Source organism: Salvelinus namaycush, chromosome 18 (assembly GCF_016432855.1).
Source record: "Salvelinus namaycush isolate Seneca chromosome 18, SaNama_1.0, whole genome shotgun sequence".
Classification (NCBI taxonomy): domain Eukaryota; kingdom Metazoa; phylum Chordata; class Actinopteri; order Salmoniformes; family Salmonidae; genus Salvelinus; species Salvelinus namaycush.
Genome location: NC_052324.1, coordinates 15,049,190 through 15,063,518, shown reverse-complemented (window position 1 = coordinate 15,063,518; position 14,329 = coordinate 15,049,190). Strand labels below are relative to the sequence as shown.

Genomic DNA, 14,329 nt, shown 5'->3' with positions numbered 1-14,329 from the left:
TGAGACTTAGATAGTCTTGTTCATGTCCCTGTTGACTGTTCCTAATTCATGTTGTATTCTTGAATCCGGGTTCCAATATGTCATTCTATGGAGAAGCGGAAATAATTGCGTTTCGGATTGTTTGTGCACATCGGCCTCTTTACTGGGTGCACTGCTTACAGGAATCGTGCGTAATTAGCTAAAAATAAAGTATCGAACTTGTAGTCATTCGTTTACGAATATATTGTATTATTAGCCCTATGTTTCTTTAATTAAACGTTTGTGTAGTTATATCGTACACAATTGAAAATGTTTGCGGGCCTACCTGAGCTTGGGATATCCAATGGCGAGGATCTAAAAGAAACACTGACTAACTGCACAGAGCCTCTGAAAGCCATTGACCAGTTTCAGGTAAGCTAAGTAGCTTTAGCTAACAACAGCTAAACATGATGATACTAGCGGATCGACAAAGTGGTTCAAGCTATGCGTTGTGTTTATTATTGACGATAATTATAATTTAAGTGGGTAGTTAACGTACCGCTGTCATTTAAACAACGTTAGTCCAATAGTCTTGCACTAAAATAGCCTTACGTTACTCCTACTATATTTCAAGTATTCTATTTGTAGGCGAATTGGCTCTAGCTGCCAAATACTCTACTAAACGAGAATCGATTCTCAATTGCGGTATGGTTCTAGAAACATAAAGCCCTCTACTTTCATAGCCGGTTTTAACACCGTTGCAGCCAACATAATGTTTCAGTGACAACAAAGCAAAGGCAGTATAGCATGAAGATAGGTGGGTTAGCTGACGTCACAAAAAAACACTTCAATGGGGCAGAAGTCCGCGAGTAGTTGTGATTCTGGATGGCCAGATAACGTTAGCTACCAACAATGAAACGGCCATGTAGGGACTCGTTTCATCTTGTTCATGATACCATGTCTTGTTTTGAGATATTTCATGTCAATGTTAATATGTAAAAAATCCAATAGCTAGCTAACCAGCAACTGTAACGATGTATTTGAGAGACACGTGCTCATTGTGCAGATGTAAACTATATTTCGTCTCATGTTTTTTTTTACATGTGAACAATCTAAACCAGTCCCATAGTTGCAAAAGAAAATATTCCTCAACTGCTTGCAGTCGACTCCCATTTCTGGGTCTCAAGCTTCGATTCCGCTAGGTATTGACTACGATTCAGTATTTTTGCAATGGAGGAAACTTTGCCTTAGTCTACTACGAGAACACAAACTTGCATCTTTCACAGCAAAGAAAGGGCAAGAGAGGGCAGGGTTGCCAGGTCCAGTGTTGTCAATTTAGCGACTTTGTTGCTATATTTAGCGAGTATTCAGACCCCTCTAGCGAGACATTTTCAAAAAAGCGACTAGCGACTTTTTCTGGTGTTATTGGAGACTGACGTGAAAGCACGTATGTTCTTACTCTTCTCAGCGAGCAGCAGTTGCTTCCGTGGGCCCCACCCCGCGTCCCGGGAGGACAAAACACACATCACGACATTTGAGACCACACTACATAAAGAGAGACCTAAGACGACAACAAAGCATGGCAGCAAAACATGACAACACAGCATGGTAGCAACACAACATGATAACAACTTGGTAGCAACACATGGCAGCAGCACAAAACAGGGTACAAACAGTATTGGGCACAGACAACAGCACAAAGGGAAAGAAGGTAGAGACAACAATACATCACGCAAAGCAGCCATAACTGTCAGTAAGAATGTCCATGATTGAGATAAAACTGTCCAGTTTGAGTGTTTGTTGCAGCTCGTTCCAGTTGCTAGCTGCAGCGAACTGAAAAGAGGAGCGACCCAGGGATGTGTGTGCTTTGGGGATCTTTAACAGAATGTGACTGGCAGAACGGGTGTTGTTTGTGGAGAATGAGGGCTGCAGTAGATATCTCAGATAGGGGCGGATGAGGCCTAAGAGGGTTTTATTAACATCAACCTGTGGGTCTTGCGATGGGTATACAGAGATGACCAGTTACAGAGAAGTATAGAGTGCAGTGATGTGTCCTATAAGAAGCATTGGTGGCAAATCTGATGGCCGAATGGTAAAGAACATCTAGCCGCTCGAGCACCCTTACCTGCCGATCTATAAATTATGTCTCTGTAATCTAGCATGGGTAGGATGGTAATCTGAATCAGGGTTAGTTTGGCAGCTGGGGTGAAAGAGGAGCGATTACGATAGAGGAAACCAAGTCTAGATTTAACTTTAGCCTGCAGCTTTGATATGGACAGTGTACTGGACAGTGTACCGTCTAGCCATACTCCCAACTACTTGTATGATGTGACGACCTCAAGCTCTAAACCCTCAGAGGTAGTAATCACACCTGTGGGGAGAGGGGCATTCTTCTTACCAAACAACATGACCTTTGTTTTGGAGGTGTTCAGAACAAGGTTAAGGGCAGAGAAAGCTTGTTGGACACTATGAAAGCTTTGTTGTAGAGCATTTAACAAAAAATCAGGGGAGGGGCCAACTGAGTATAAGACTGTATTATCTGTGTATAAATGGATGAGAGCTTCCTACTGAGCTATGTTGTTGATGTAAATTGAGGAGCATGGGGCCTAGGATCGAGCCTTGGGGACAGGCAGTGGCTGAGACAGCAGATGTTCTGACTTTATACACTGCACTCTTTGAGAGAGGTAGTTAGCAAACCAGGCCAAAGACCCCTCAGAGACACCAATACTCCTATATACTTGCAGTGAAGCCGCTTAACAACTACACCACACCAGTCATCCAACAGTCTCCCATTCAGAGCGACACACAGAAGCATCCAGGGTCAACGCCCTGCTCAAGGGCACGTCGACAGATCTCCCACAAGGCCAAAAAAACAGGGACGCGAACCTTCCAAGACCCCCCCCTCATAGCTGTCCCTCAACCATCCGAGACCCCTCCCACAGTCACCCCCCCCAAGAAAAAAAACGAAAGAAAATAATAAAAAGTCAAATGAATTCCATTCCCCATCCCCAAGAAAACCCCTCAATGCACCAAAAACCAAGAAAATGAAATCATGAGAAAAAAGACCACGACGGACCCTCCACCTCCAAATCGATCCTTCTCCAGAGTACAGGCCTCAGTGTAACGCTCATTCGTTCGACGATTAACGGGAATCCGATCATCACCCCTGATGAGACAAAACCGCGACTCATCAGTGAAGAGCACTTTTTGCCAGTCCTGTCTGGTCCAGCGACAGTGGGTTTGTGCCCATAGGCGATGTTGCAGGTGATGTCTGGTGAGGACCTGCCTCACAACAGGCCTACAAGCTTTCAGTCCAGCCTCTCTCAGCCTATTGCGGACAGTCTGAGCACTGATGGAGGGATTGTGCGTTCCTGGTATAACTCGGGCAGTTGTTGTTGCCATCCTGTACCTGTCCCGCAGGTGTGATGTTCGGATGTACCGATCCTGTGCAGGTGTTGTTACACGTGGTCTGCCACTGCGAGCACGATCAGCTGTCCGTCCTGTCTCCCTTTAGCGCTGTCTTGGGCGTCTCACAGTCTTAACGACCGTTCCACAGGTGCATGTTCATTAATTGTTTATGGTTCATTGAACAAGCATGGGAAACAGTGTTTAAACCCTTTACAATGAAGATCTGTGAATTTATTTGGATTTTTATGATTTATCTTTGAAAGACAGGGTCCTTACTTTTTTTGCTGAGTTCATTTAATGAAGCTGCCAGTTGATGACTTGTGAGGTGTCTGTTTCTCAAACTAGACACTCTAATGTACTTGTCCTCTTGCTCAGTTGTGCACCGGGGCCTCCCACTCCTCTTTCTATTCTGGTTAGAGCCAGTTTGCGCTGTTCTGTGAAGGGAGTAGTACACAGCATTGTATGAGATCTTCAGTTTCTTGGCAATTTCTCGCATGGAATAGCCTTAATTTCTCAGAACAAGAGTAGACTGTAAAGTTTCAGAAGATAGTTCTTTGTTTCTGGCCATTGTGAGCCTGAAATCAAACCCGCAAATGCCGATGCACCAGATACTCAACTAGTCTAAAGAAGGCCAGTTTTATTGCTTCTTTAACCAGGACAACAGTTTTCAGCTTTGCTAACATAATTGCAAAAGGGTTTTCTAATGATCAATTAGCCTTTTAAAATGATATACTTGGATTAGCTAACACAACATGCCATTGGAACACAGGAGTGATGGTTGCTGATAATAGGCCTCTGTACGTCTATGTAGATATTCCATTTAATAATCTGCCCTTTCCAGCTACAATAGTCATTTACAACATTAACAATGTCTACACTGTATTTCTGATCAATTTTATGTTATTTTAGTGGACAAAAAAATTGCTTTTCTTTCAAAAACAAGGAAATGTCTGTGACCCCAAACTTTTGAACGGTAGTGTGTGTATATAAATAAGGTCCTACAGTTGATAGCAAAATCCAAGCCTTGAGGTCGAAGGAATTGTCTGTAGAGCTCCGCGACAAGATTGTGTCGAGGCACAGATCTGGGGAAAGGTACCAAAACAAACCAAAACATGTCTGCAGCATTGAAGCTCCCAAGAACACAGTGGCCTCCATTTTTCTTAAATGGAAGAAGTTTGGAACCACACATCCTCATCCTAGTGCTGGCCACCATGCTGAACTGAGCAATCAAGGGAGAAGAGCCTTGGTCAGGGAAGTGACCAAGAACCAGATGGTCACTCTGACAGAGCTTCAGAGTTTCTCTGTGGAGATGGGAGAACCTTCCAGAAGGACAACCATCTCTGCAGCATTCCACCAATCAGTCCTTTATGGTAGAGTGGCCAGACGGAAGCCACTCATCAGTAAAAGGCACATGACAGCCCGCTTGGAGTTTGCCAAAAGTGATCTAAAGGAATCTCAGACCATGAGAAACAAGATTCTCTGGTCTGATGAAACCAAGATTCAACTCTTTGGCCTGAATGCCAAGCGTCACGTCTGGAGAAAACCCGCACCATCCTTACGGTGAAGCATGGTGGTGGTTGCATCATGCTGTGGGGGACGTTTTTCAGCGGCAGGGACTGGGAGACTAGTCAGGATCGAGGGAAAGATGAACGGAGCAAAGTACAGAGTTCCTTGATGAAAACCTGCTCAGGACCTCAGCCTGGGTCGAAGGTTCACCTTCAAACAGGACAACGACCCTAAGCACACAGCCAAGAAAACTAAGGGGTTGCTTCGGGACAAGTCTCTGACTGTCCTTCAGTGGCCCAGCCAGATCCCGGACTTACACCCGATCGAACATCTCTGGAGAGACCTGAACATAGCTGTTCAGCGACGCTCCCCATCCAACCTGACAGAGCTTGAGAGGATCTGCAGAGAAGAATGGGAGAAACTCCTCATACAGGTGTGCAAAGCTTGTAGCGTCATACTCAAGAAGACTTGAGGCTGTAATTGCTGCCAAAGGTGCTTCAACAAAGTACTGAGTAAAGGGTCTGAATTCTTTATCTCAATGTAATGTGTGTGTGTATGTATATATTTGCATTTCTCAATAAAAAATTATTCAAATATAATGGCCGCAGCTGTGCAACTTAGAAATAGCCCATAAAACGCCACCCCGACCAATACATTTTCACCCACGACTTTGTTTTCAAAGTAGCCCAATTTGACAGACAATAACCTGGCTAGCTAGCTATGTGCTAACAACAAAGGTAGCTAGCTAACGTTAGCTAATGTTATTTGAATGACGAGACCTATGCTCACTAACCACTTGCCACTTAACTCCTAATAATTGTTACTAATTAACACAACATTTAGATTGATCCACTTTCCCTACTTAGCAACCTCCCTGAGTATAAATTACAATAAAATATCACTGCTTTGATTTATCAAATGAATAACACCTCTATTTCAGTGCATTGATTATTATCTTACCGCCGGTCTGATAATGTGTTGTTTGCAGACAGAAAATGGCATTTTGTTGCCAACTCTTCAGTCAGCTCTTCCCTTCCTGGACCTTCACGGGACTCCTCGGTTGGAGTTTCACCAGTCTGTCTTTGATGAGCTTCGTGACAAGTTGATGGAGCGAGTCGCCACTATCGCGGAGGGCAAGGATGAGGAACGGTGCGACATCTCTTTACATATGTATACCTGGCTAATAGTTAGCTCGTAAACACCAGGTCTGTATAGCGAAATCATCAGTTTAAACCGTTGTACATGTTAGACATGATTGAGTGTTTGTGTGTTCCACCTCCCTCTACAGTTATGGGAAACTTGAAGAGCTTCTAGAGAAGAGTTTTCCGCTGGTGAAGATGCCTTCCATTCAGCCAGTGGTCATGCAGGTTCTGAAACATCTTCCAAAGGCAAGTCTCTGTCTTCCCACCATCCTTTTAGTGAATGCACCTCATTAACCCACAATGCAGATCTTTTCTATTTATAGTTGTTTGCACCTGCCATTGGCCATGTTTTTTCTCTTCAAAACACTGTGATCCTACCACCGCTCAGTATTTGAAATGTATTTCCTGACTGACTTGCTATGAACAGGTTCCAGAGAAAAAGCTGAAGCTTGTAATGGCTGATAAGGAACTGTATAAGGTCTGTGCTGTTGAGGTGAAGAGGCAGATCTGGCAGGACAACCAGGCTCTCTTCGGGGATGAGGTTTCGCCCCTGCTCAAGCAGTATATTGTGGAGAAGGAGGCAGCACTTTTCAGCAGTGATCTCTCTATTCTGCACAACTTCTTCAGCCCCTCCCCCAAAGCAAGACGCCAAGGAGAGGTGAGCCACCCCAGTACATCTGGACCTTTTCATTGCCTTTTGATTCCCAATAGATTTTGTTCACATTCCAGTAAGGATTTGTTTTGATTAGGGCCAGGGGCCCGTTATAAAAATAGTTTTTACTAGTCAATCAACCTTTTGTCTATGAACTCCAAAGAGAGTTGGGTGTGTTTGAGGTGTGGTGGAAATTCTAACAGAGTGAGAGAGACTTGGTCATTCCATCAAACAATCATCTTTATTCAGTATCGATTGATTATTGCAATAATGAGGCTGGTTGACCCCCCCCCCCACCACCCTTGAGTGTTGGACTGAGTAACCTAACCTTTACACAAATGCACAGTACTATATATAGCTGACTCTAACAATACTCAGCCATGGTTGGTTCAACCCCCCTCATGCAGACCAAGGAGCATCATAAGCCACTCTGGGTTCATCCTGTTATCTGCACGTGGGTTGTTGTCTTAACCCCACCTTGGCTTAGTTTCCCAGATGCAAGAATGATTTAGAGACAATGATGAATTGTTCTAAACTCCTCCTGGCTATCTCGGTTACACCCACCACATCTTGTCTATGTAATGCGGTCTTTAACTCATTTGTCAGCTCAAGCCATCTCTAGTGACCATACGCCCAGATTAGCTGCAGGGAACTAGAGTGGAACCCATGAAAACACAGACACTAACAGCACAGAAAAGTATTAATTGCTAACTATTAATATCAAATCGGGTAAATATGTAATTTTTCTCTCACAGAGGCTAACCCTTTTTCTGTTTCATGTACAGGTAGTCTTGAAGTTGACCCAGATGATTGGGAAGAATGTGAAACTGTATGACATGGTACTTCAGTTCCTGCGAACCCTCTTCCTGCGTACGCGTAACGTCCACTATTGCACCTTGCGTGCAGAGCTGCTCATGTCCCTCCATGACCTGGACATCAGTGAGATCTGTTCAGTAGATCCCTGCCATAAGGTATGCTCACTTCCTAGGAAAGAGACAGTGCAACTGATCTGAGTTGCCTTCTTCTGTAGGCCAACTGAAACAGAAATAGTATTTATTTAAAATGTATGCAAATACAGTGGTGAATGTTCTGCATGCTGATGCAGAGTGCCGTATTTATGTCTATCTTGGCAGTTCACCTGGTGCTTGGATGCCTGTATCCGTGAGAAGTTTGTGGATGCCAAGCGAGCCCGGGAATTGCAAGGTTTTCTGGATGGAGTGAAGAAAGGACAGGAGCAAGTACTTGGGTGAGAAAAGAAGAGTGGAGGAAATGTGATTGAACATGGCTTATGATTGTAGGATTCATAAAAAGATGTGACAAATGTTGTGGGTCTTATTGCTTTCCAGGGACCTGTCCATGATCCTGTGCGACCCATTTGCCTGTAACACCCTGGTTTTGAGTACGGTCCGAAACTTGCAAGAATTGCTCAGCCAGGACGCTCTACCCAGAGTAAGACATTCAATGTTGTCTTTTGTGGTCTTATGTTCTTTCTATCCATTTCTATATTCTGTCAAAGCTATGGGGAAACCTACTGCCACTACTGAAGAGAGATATTTCTGTGGGAATTAACAGGACAGTCCAGACCTGATGCTGCTGCTCAGAATGCTGTCTCTTGGTCAAGGGGCTTGGGATATGATTGACAGCCAAGTCTTTAAAGAGCCCAGATTGGTATGCATTCACTTCTTGTTTCCACTAGTATTATTATATAATCATGTGTTTTTCTTCAGTGAGTTTACGAGTCTGTAATGTATTTCTTATGAGCTACACAGTAACAATAGTTTGACTCAGAGCTGGAAAACAACCTCTTTACAATTACCACTGCTAGATGGGGTCGATGTGACATAACCAGCCAGGGGAGAGACTCATCATATTTGATTACTTCCCTCTCAGGAACTGGAGGTTGTAACCCGTTTTCTACCAGCCATGTTGTCAGTAGTTGTGGACGACTACACCTTCACTGTAGAACAGAAGCTCCCCAGTGAGGAGAAGACCTCCCTCGCTTACCCCACAGCCCTGCCTGATGCCTTCAACAAGTAACCACTGGGATGGGCTGTCACACAGGGGATGGGGTTAGAATGGAACATGTTACTTTGGTAGACTTATGGCTCTAATTAAATGTTTTATAAAAATATAGAATGTAAAACACGTCGTATTGATATTCAAAAATATACGTGTTTTATTAATTTTATTTAACCTTTTATTTAACTAGGAAAGTCAGTTAAGAACAAATTCTTATTTACAATGACAGCCTAGGAACAGTGGGTTAACTGCCTTGTTCAGGGGCAGAACGACAGATTTATTTTTTTCCTTGTCAGCTCGTGGTTTCTATCTAGCAACATTTTGGTTACTGGCCCAACGCTCTAACCACTAGGCTACCTGCCGCCCCCATGTGAATTAAAATTGTCAATATTATGTGCGGTGTACATGAGAGCTTTATGTTTAATGCGTTTCAATGAGAAGTCTCTGATTTAAAGTGAGTTCTCCTCTGCCCTAGGTACCTGCAGGAGAACAGGGTGGCATGTGAGATAGGTCTGTATTACACACTCCACATTGCCAAGCAGAGGAACAAGAATGCCTTACAACGGTTACTTCCCGCTTTGGGTAGGTTCTGCACTTGTTTTGCCACAAGTTAATAGAAGGAAAGAAATGCTGTTAGTGTATTGTTGTTATCCTGGCTCTCAACATTCGTTTTTTCATTTAACTGCAGTGGAGACCCACAACGAAATGGCCTTTGGGGACATCTTCCTGCACCTCCTGACAGGGCACCTCACCTTGCTCTCTGATGAGTTTGGGACTGAAGAGTTCTGCTCTGCCGTGTTTGATGCTTTTCTCCTCGCCTCTTTCTCCAGGTCGGTCTTGTCATGGGACGTACAGGAGATTACTGCAAATATTGCATTTGAAACCGATGGAAATCTTACTGCACATTTATGAAATCTGTGACATTGAAGTAGAATACTGTACTCACAATACGCAAAAAAAAACAAGCTATAGATTTCTCAATAATGGCTGATGCCAAAAAGGCTTTTGACCGTCTTGAATGGCCTTTTCTATTCAAACATTGGAAGCTTTCAACTTTTCATCTGAAAAAACACATTTTATTTAAAAAATTGTATAAATGTCCTAAAGCGAAAATATACATAAAGTAATACATTATCTGATGGAATAGCTTTAGAAAGGAGCACAATACAGGGATGTCCTCCCTCCCCCTCCTGTTTTCACTGGCAATTGAACCGCTTGTAGAAAGAATTAGACAGGACCCAAACATAACCGGTAAGCATTCATATAAATTATATTGCAGATGGTCTACTGACCAGTATTGAAAACTCGATGCCCCCTTTTCAAAAAATATTTGCAGAATAAATAAAAAAATCTCAGGATATAAAATGAACGTGGGAAAAAAACGAGATGGCAATAGGAAAAAAATAACTTAAGATCTACAGTAATCCTTTAAGTATACCACAAAACAAATATTACATTCTTAGGATCCTTAATGAGTGACAACAAAGTATATGAACTTTATTCCATTACTCAACAATATGAAAGCAGATCTAATTAAATGGAATAATCTTCCCATAAATCTTACAGTTAGAATAAACCTCTTTAGAATGGCATGGCTGCCAAAGTTTATTTTTTAAATATTTTCGGTAATACTAATTACCCCACTGAAGACATGTCATAAGACTTTACAGTGCAGTTGGAAAGTATTCAGATCCCTTGTCTTTTCCCACATTTTTGTTACGTTACAGCCTTATTGTGAAATTGATAATTTAAAAAAATCTTCAATCTACACACAATACCCCATAATGACAAAGGAAAAATTTACTATTATACATTTTTGCAAATGTATTAAACATTTAAAAACTGACATAACATTTACATAAGTATTCAGACCCTTTACTCAGTACTTTGTTGAAGCACCTTTTGGCAGCGATTACAGCCTCAAGTCTTCTTGGGTATGACGCTACAAGACTGTATTTGGGGAGTTTCTCCCATTCTTCTCTGCAGATCCTCTCAAGCTCTGTCAGGTTGGATGGGGAGCGTCGCTGCACAGCTATTTTCAGGTCCGGGCTCTGCCTAGCCACTCAAGGACATTCAGAGATTTGTCCCGAAGCCACTCCTGCGTTGTCTTTGCTGTGTGCTTAGGGTCGTTGTCCTGTTGGAAGGTGAACCTTCACCTTTGCTCCATTCATCTTTCCCTCGATCCTGACTAGTCTCCCAGTCCCTGCCGCTGAAAAACATCCCCACAGCATGATGCTGCCACCACCAGGTTTCAGGATTCTTCCAGATGTGACACTTGGCATTCAGGCAAAATAGTTCAATCTTGGTTTCATCAGATCAGAGAATCTTGTTTCTTATGGTCTGAGAGTTCTTTAGGTGCCTTTGGGCGAACTCCAAGTGGGCTGTCGTGCATTTTACTGTTGAGTGGCTTCCATCTGGCCACATTACCATAAAGGCCTGATTGGTGGAGTGCTGCAGAGATGGTTGTCTTTCTAGAAGAATCCACAGAGGAGCTCTGTCAGAGCAACCATCGGGTTCCCTTTTTACATATTTTGTTACATTACAGACTCATTTTAATATTGATTAAATAAATAAAAATGTTATCAATCTACACACAATACACCATAATGACAACGCAAAAAGAGATTTATTTTTTGTGTGCAAATTTATACAAAATGCATCCTGTTCCATTGATCACCCTTGATGTTTTTACAACTTGATTAAGAGTCCACTTGTGGTAAATTCAAATGTTTGGACATGACTTGGAAAGGCACACCTGTCTATATAAGGTCCCACAGTGGATGTCAGAGCAAAAACCAAGCCATGAGGTTGATAGAATTGTCCGACTTCAACTGCATGTATGTATGTATAGTTGAAGGAAGAAGTTTACATACACCTTAGCCAAATACATTTAAACTCAGTTTTTCACAATTCCTGACATTTAATCCATGTAAAAATTCCCTGTTTTAGGTCAGTTTGGATCACCACTTCATTTTAAGAATGTGAAATGTCAGAATAATAGTAGAGAGAAGGATTTATTTCAGCTTTTATTTCTTTCATCACATCCCCAGTGGGTCAGAAGTTTACATACACTCAATTAGTATTTGGTATCATTGCCTTTAAATTGTTTATCTTGGGTCAAACGTGTTGGGTAGCCTTCCACATGCTTCCCACAATAAGATGGGTGAATTTTGGCCCATTCCTCCTGACAGCTGGTGTAAATGAATCAGGTTTGTAGGCATCCTTGCTCGCACATGCTTTTTCAGTTCTTCCCACACATTGTCTATAGGATTGAGGCCAGGGCTTTGTGATGGCCATTCCAATACCTTAACTTTGTTGTCCTGAAGCCATTTTGCCACAACTTTGGAAGTATGCTTGCGGTCATTGTCCATTTGGAAGACCCATTTGCGACCAAGCTTTAACTTCCTGCAGCAAAGCACCCCCACAACATGATGCTGCCACCCCGTGCTTCACGGTTGGGATGCTGTTCTTCAGCTTGCAAGCCTCCTCCTTTTTCCATAATGATGGTCATTATGGCCAAACAGTTATATATTTTTTCATCAGACCAGAGGACATTTCTCCAAAAAGTACAATCTTTGTCCCGATGTGCAGTTGCAAAGCGTAGTCTGGCTTCTTTATGGCGGTTTTGGAGCAGTGGCTTCTTCCTTACTGAGCGGCCTTTCAGGTTATGTCGATATAGGACTCGTTTTACTGTGGCTATAGATACTTTTGTACCCGTTTCCTCCAGCATCTTCACAAGGTCCTTTGCTGTTGTTTTGGGATTGATTTGCTCTTTTCGCATCAAAGTACGTTCATCTCTAGGAGACAGAACGCATCTCCTTCCTGAGCAGTATGATGGCTGCGTGGTCCCATGGTGTTTATACTTGCGTACTATTGTTTGTACAGCTGAACGGCGTTTGGAAATTGCTCCCAATGATGAACCAGACTTGTGGAGGTCTACCATTTTTTTTTCTGAGGTCTTGGCTGATTTCTTTTGATTTTCCAATGGTGTCAAGCAAAGAAGCACTGAGTTTGAAGGTAGGCCTTGAAATACATCCACAGGTACACCTCCAATTGACTCAAATGATGTCAATTAGCCTATCAGAAGCTTCTAAAGCCATGACATAATTTTCTGGAATTTTCGAAGCTGTTTAAAGGAACAGTCAACTTAGTGTATGTAACTTCTGACCCACTGGAATTGTGATACAGTGAATTATAAGTGAAATAATCTGTCTGTAAACAATTGTTGAAAAAATGACTTGTGTCATGCACAAAGTAGATGTACTAACCGACTTGCCAAAACTATAGTTAGTTAACAAGAAATTTGTGGAGTGGTTGAAAAACGAGTTTTAATGACTCCAGCCTAAGTGTATGTAAACTTCCGACTTGTGTGTGTGTGTATATATATGAATGAATGAATACAGTACTTCCTATACAAATTGTTACATATTTTGCCTTATCTCATGAAACCCATAACTCCCTGACATATATTTTTGTGTATTCCAGTAAAGAGAACGTCCACAGACACACCCTACGCCTGTTGCTTCACCTTCACCACAAAGTTTTGCCATCTTGTGTGGAGACCTTACTGAAAACACTGGAACCCCCAAAACAGGTGGGCAAGCTGCCCGTTAGATTCTTCTTTCTTTGTAGCTTCAAACAGGTTCCGAACAATGCATGTAATTGAGACATCTGAATAGTTTATGATGTAATCATGCATTTTCCGCATGAGAACATTATATTAACCTCATAAGCTCAGTGATTGAGGTTAGATTCATATTTCTAGTATGTGGCTCACACTAGGTGTTGTGTATTTTTATTCATTTTTTACTCCACCTGTGGCTTATACTGTAACTAAAGTCATATTTTTTCTGGTTATGTCACAAAGTCAGGGACATAGGAAACTCCTGGCCCTATGACATAGCTACTGTATTTCCATATTCCTCATTCTCTGTTCTCTATGCTTGTCTGGTGTCCATAGAGCAGTGACCAGGTGAAGGAGTTGTACACCCAGCTGACGGAGAAACTGGAGGCCCAAAAGAAGAGTCCTGCCCAGCCAGACGAAGCCCCCTCTCTAGACCTGGGGCTCCATCCTGTTACAGTGCCCACTACAGCCTCCACTCCAACCACACCACTTTGAGAGAGGAGGAGGTAGGACGCATCGAAAGAAACAAACCCAGTGGTTTGAAAAAAGGACGCTCATATTACATGTAGAATTGAGGTCGGCTCCAGAAACCATTAAAAAAAAACGGCATAATGAACATTACAATATGCAATTTCTTCTATGGTTACTATGTTCAAGGTTTAGTTTGTTTTCTAATGCTTGGTTATTTTTTTAAAGGTATTTTTTAAGGAGTGGGCCAGTCCCACTCCTTTTGTAATTTTTGTTGCTTTATTGAAGAGATGGTATTCTCTATTTTTAAGCAGTCTTCCAGCTTTACAAATGTAGTTCGGTGGCAATTATTACTTTTATTAATATGTAGTCTTGCTTAATTATTGTTCAAAGTATGTTTTAATATGTACTGTAGCTATCTATCTAGACTGAATGTCAATGTATGTAGGCCTACTGTTGTTTGGTTTGTGTCAGTGGTGAAACAAGCTGTAAATAAAATAATTATTTAGAAATTAAGTCCCAAAATATTTTCAAACATTAAAGTTGCCAAGG

At 42.2% G+C, this 14,329-nt stretch overlaps 1 protein-coding gene across 1 annotated transcript; it reads left to right on the top strand.

Moving 5' to 3' along the window:
• Positions 1 to 112: 112 nt before the first annotated feature.
• On the top strand, positions 113 to 14,329 carry LOC120063124 (negative elongation factor B-like). The gene is made up of 13 exons (XM_039013302.1): positions 113 to 390; positions 5,861 to 6,021; positions 6,161 to 6,260; positions 6,442 to 6,672; positions 7,452 to 7,637; positions 7,800 to 7,912; positions 8,013 to 8,115; positions 8,239 to 8,334; positions 8,557 to 8,699; positions 9,161 to 9,267; positions 9,374 to 9,515; positions 13,171 to 13,279; positions 13,646 to 14,329. Exons 1-13 carry the CDS (start codon positions 289 to 291, stop codon positions 13,802 to 13,804), a joined length of 1,752 nt encoding a protein of 583 aa, XP_038869230.1. The 5' UTR covers positions 113 to 288; the 3' UTR covers positions 13,805 to 14,329.

Bases quoted from the DNA above. Each gene is read 5' to 3' on its own strand.
- LOC120063124 (XM_039013302.1), top strand. From the start codon at position 289: ATGTTTGCGGGCCTACCTGAGCTTGGGATATCCAATGGCGAGGATCTA. The intron at 391-5,860 runs GTAAGCTAAGTA...TGTTGTTTGCAG, and splicing joins AAGCCATTGACCAGTTTCAG to ACAGAAAATGGCATTTTGTT. The intron at 8,116-8,238 runs GTAAGACATTCA...GGGAATTAACAG, and splicing joins GCCAGGACGCTCTACCCAGA to GACAGTCCAGACCTGATGCT.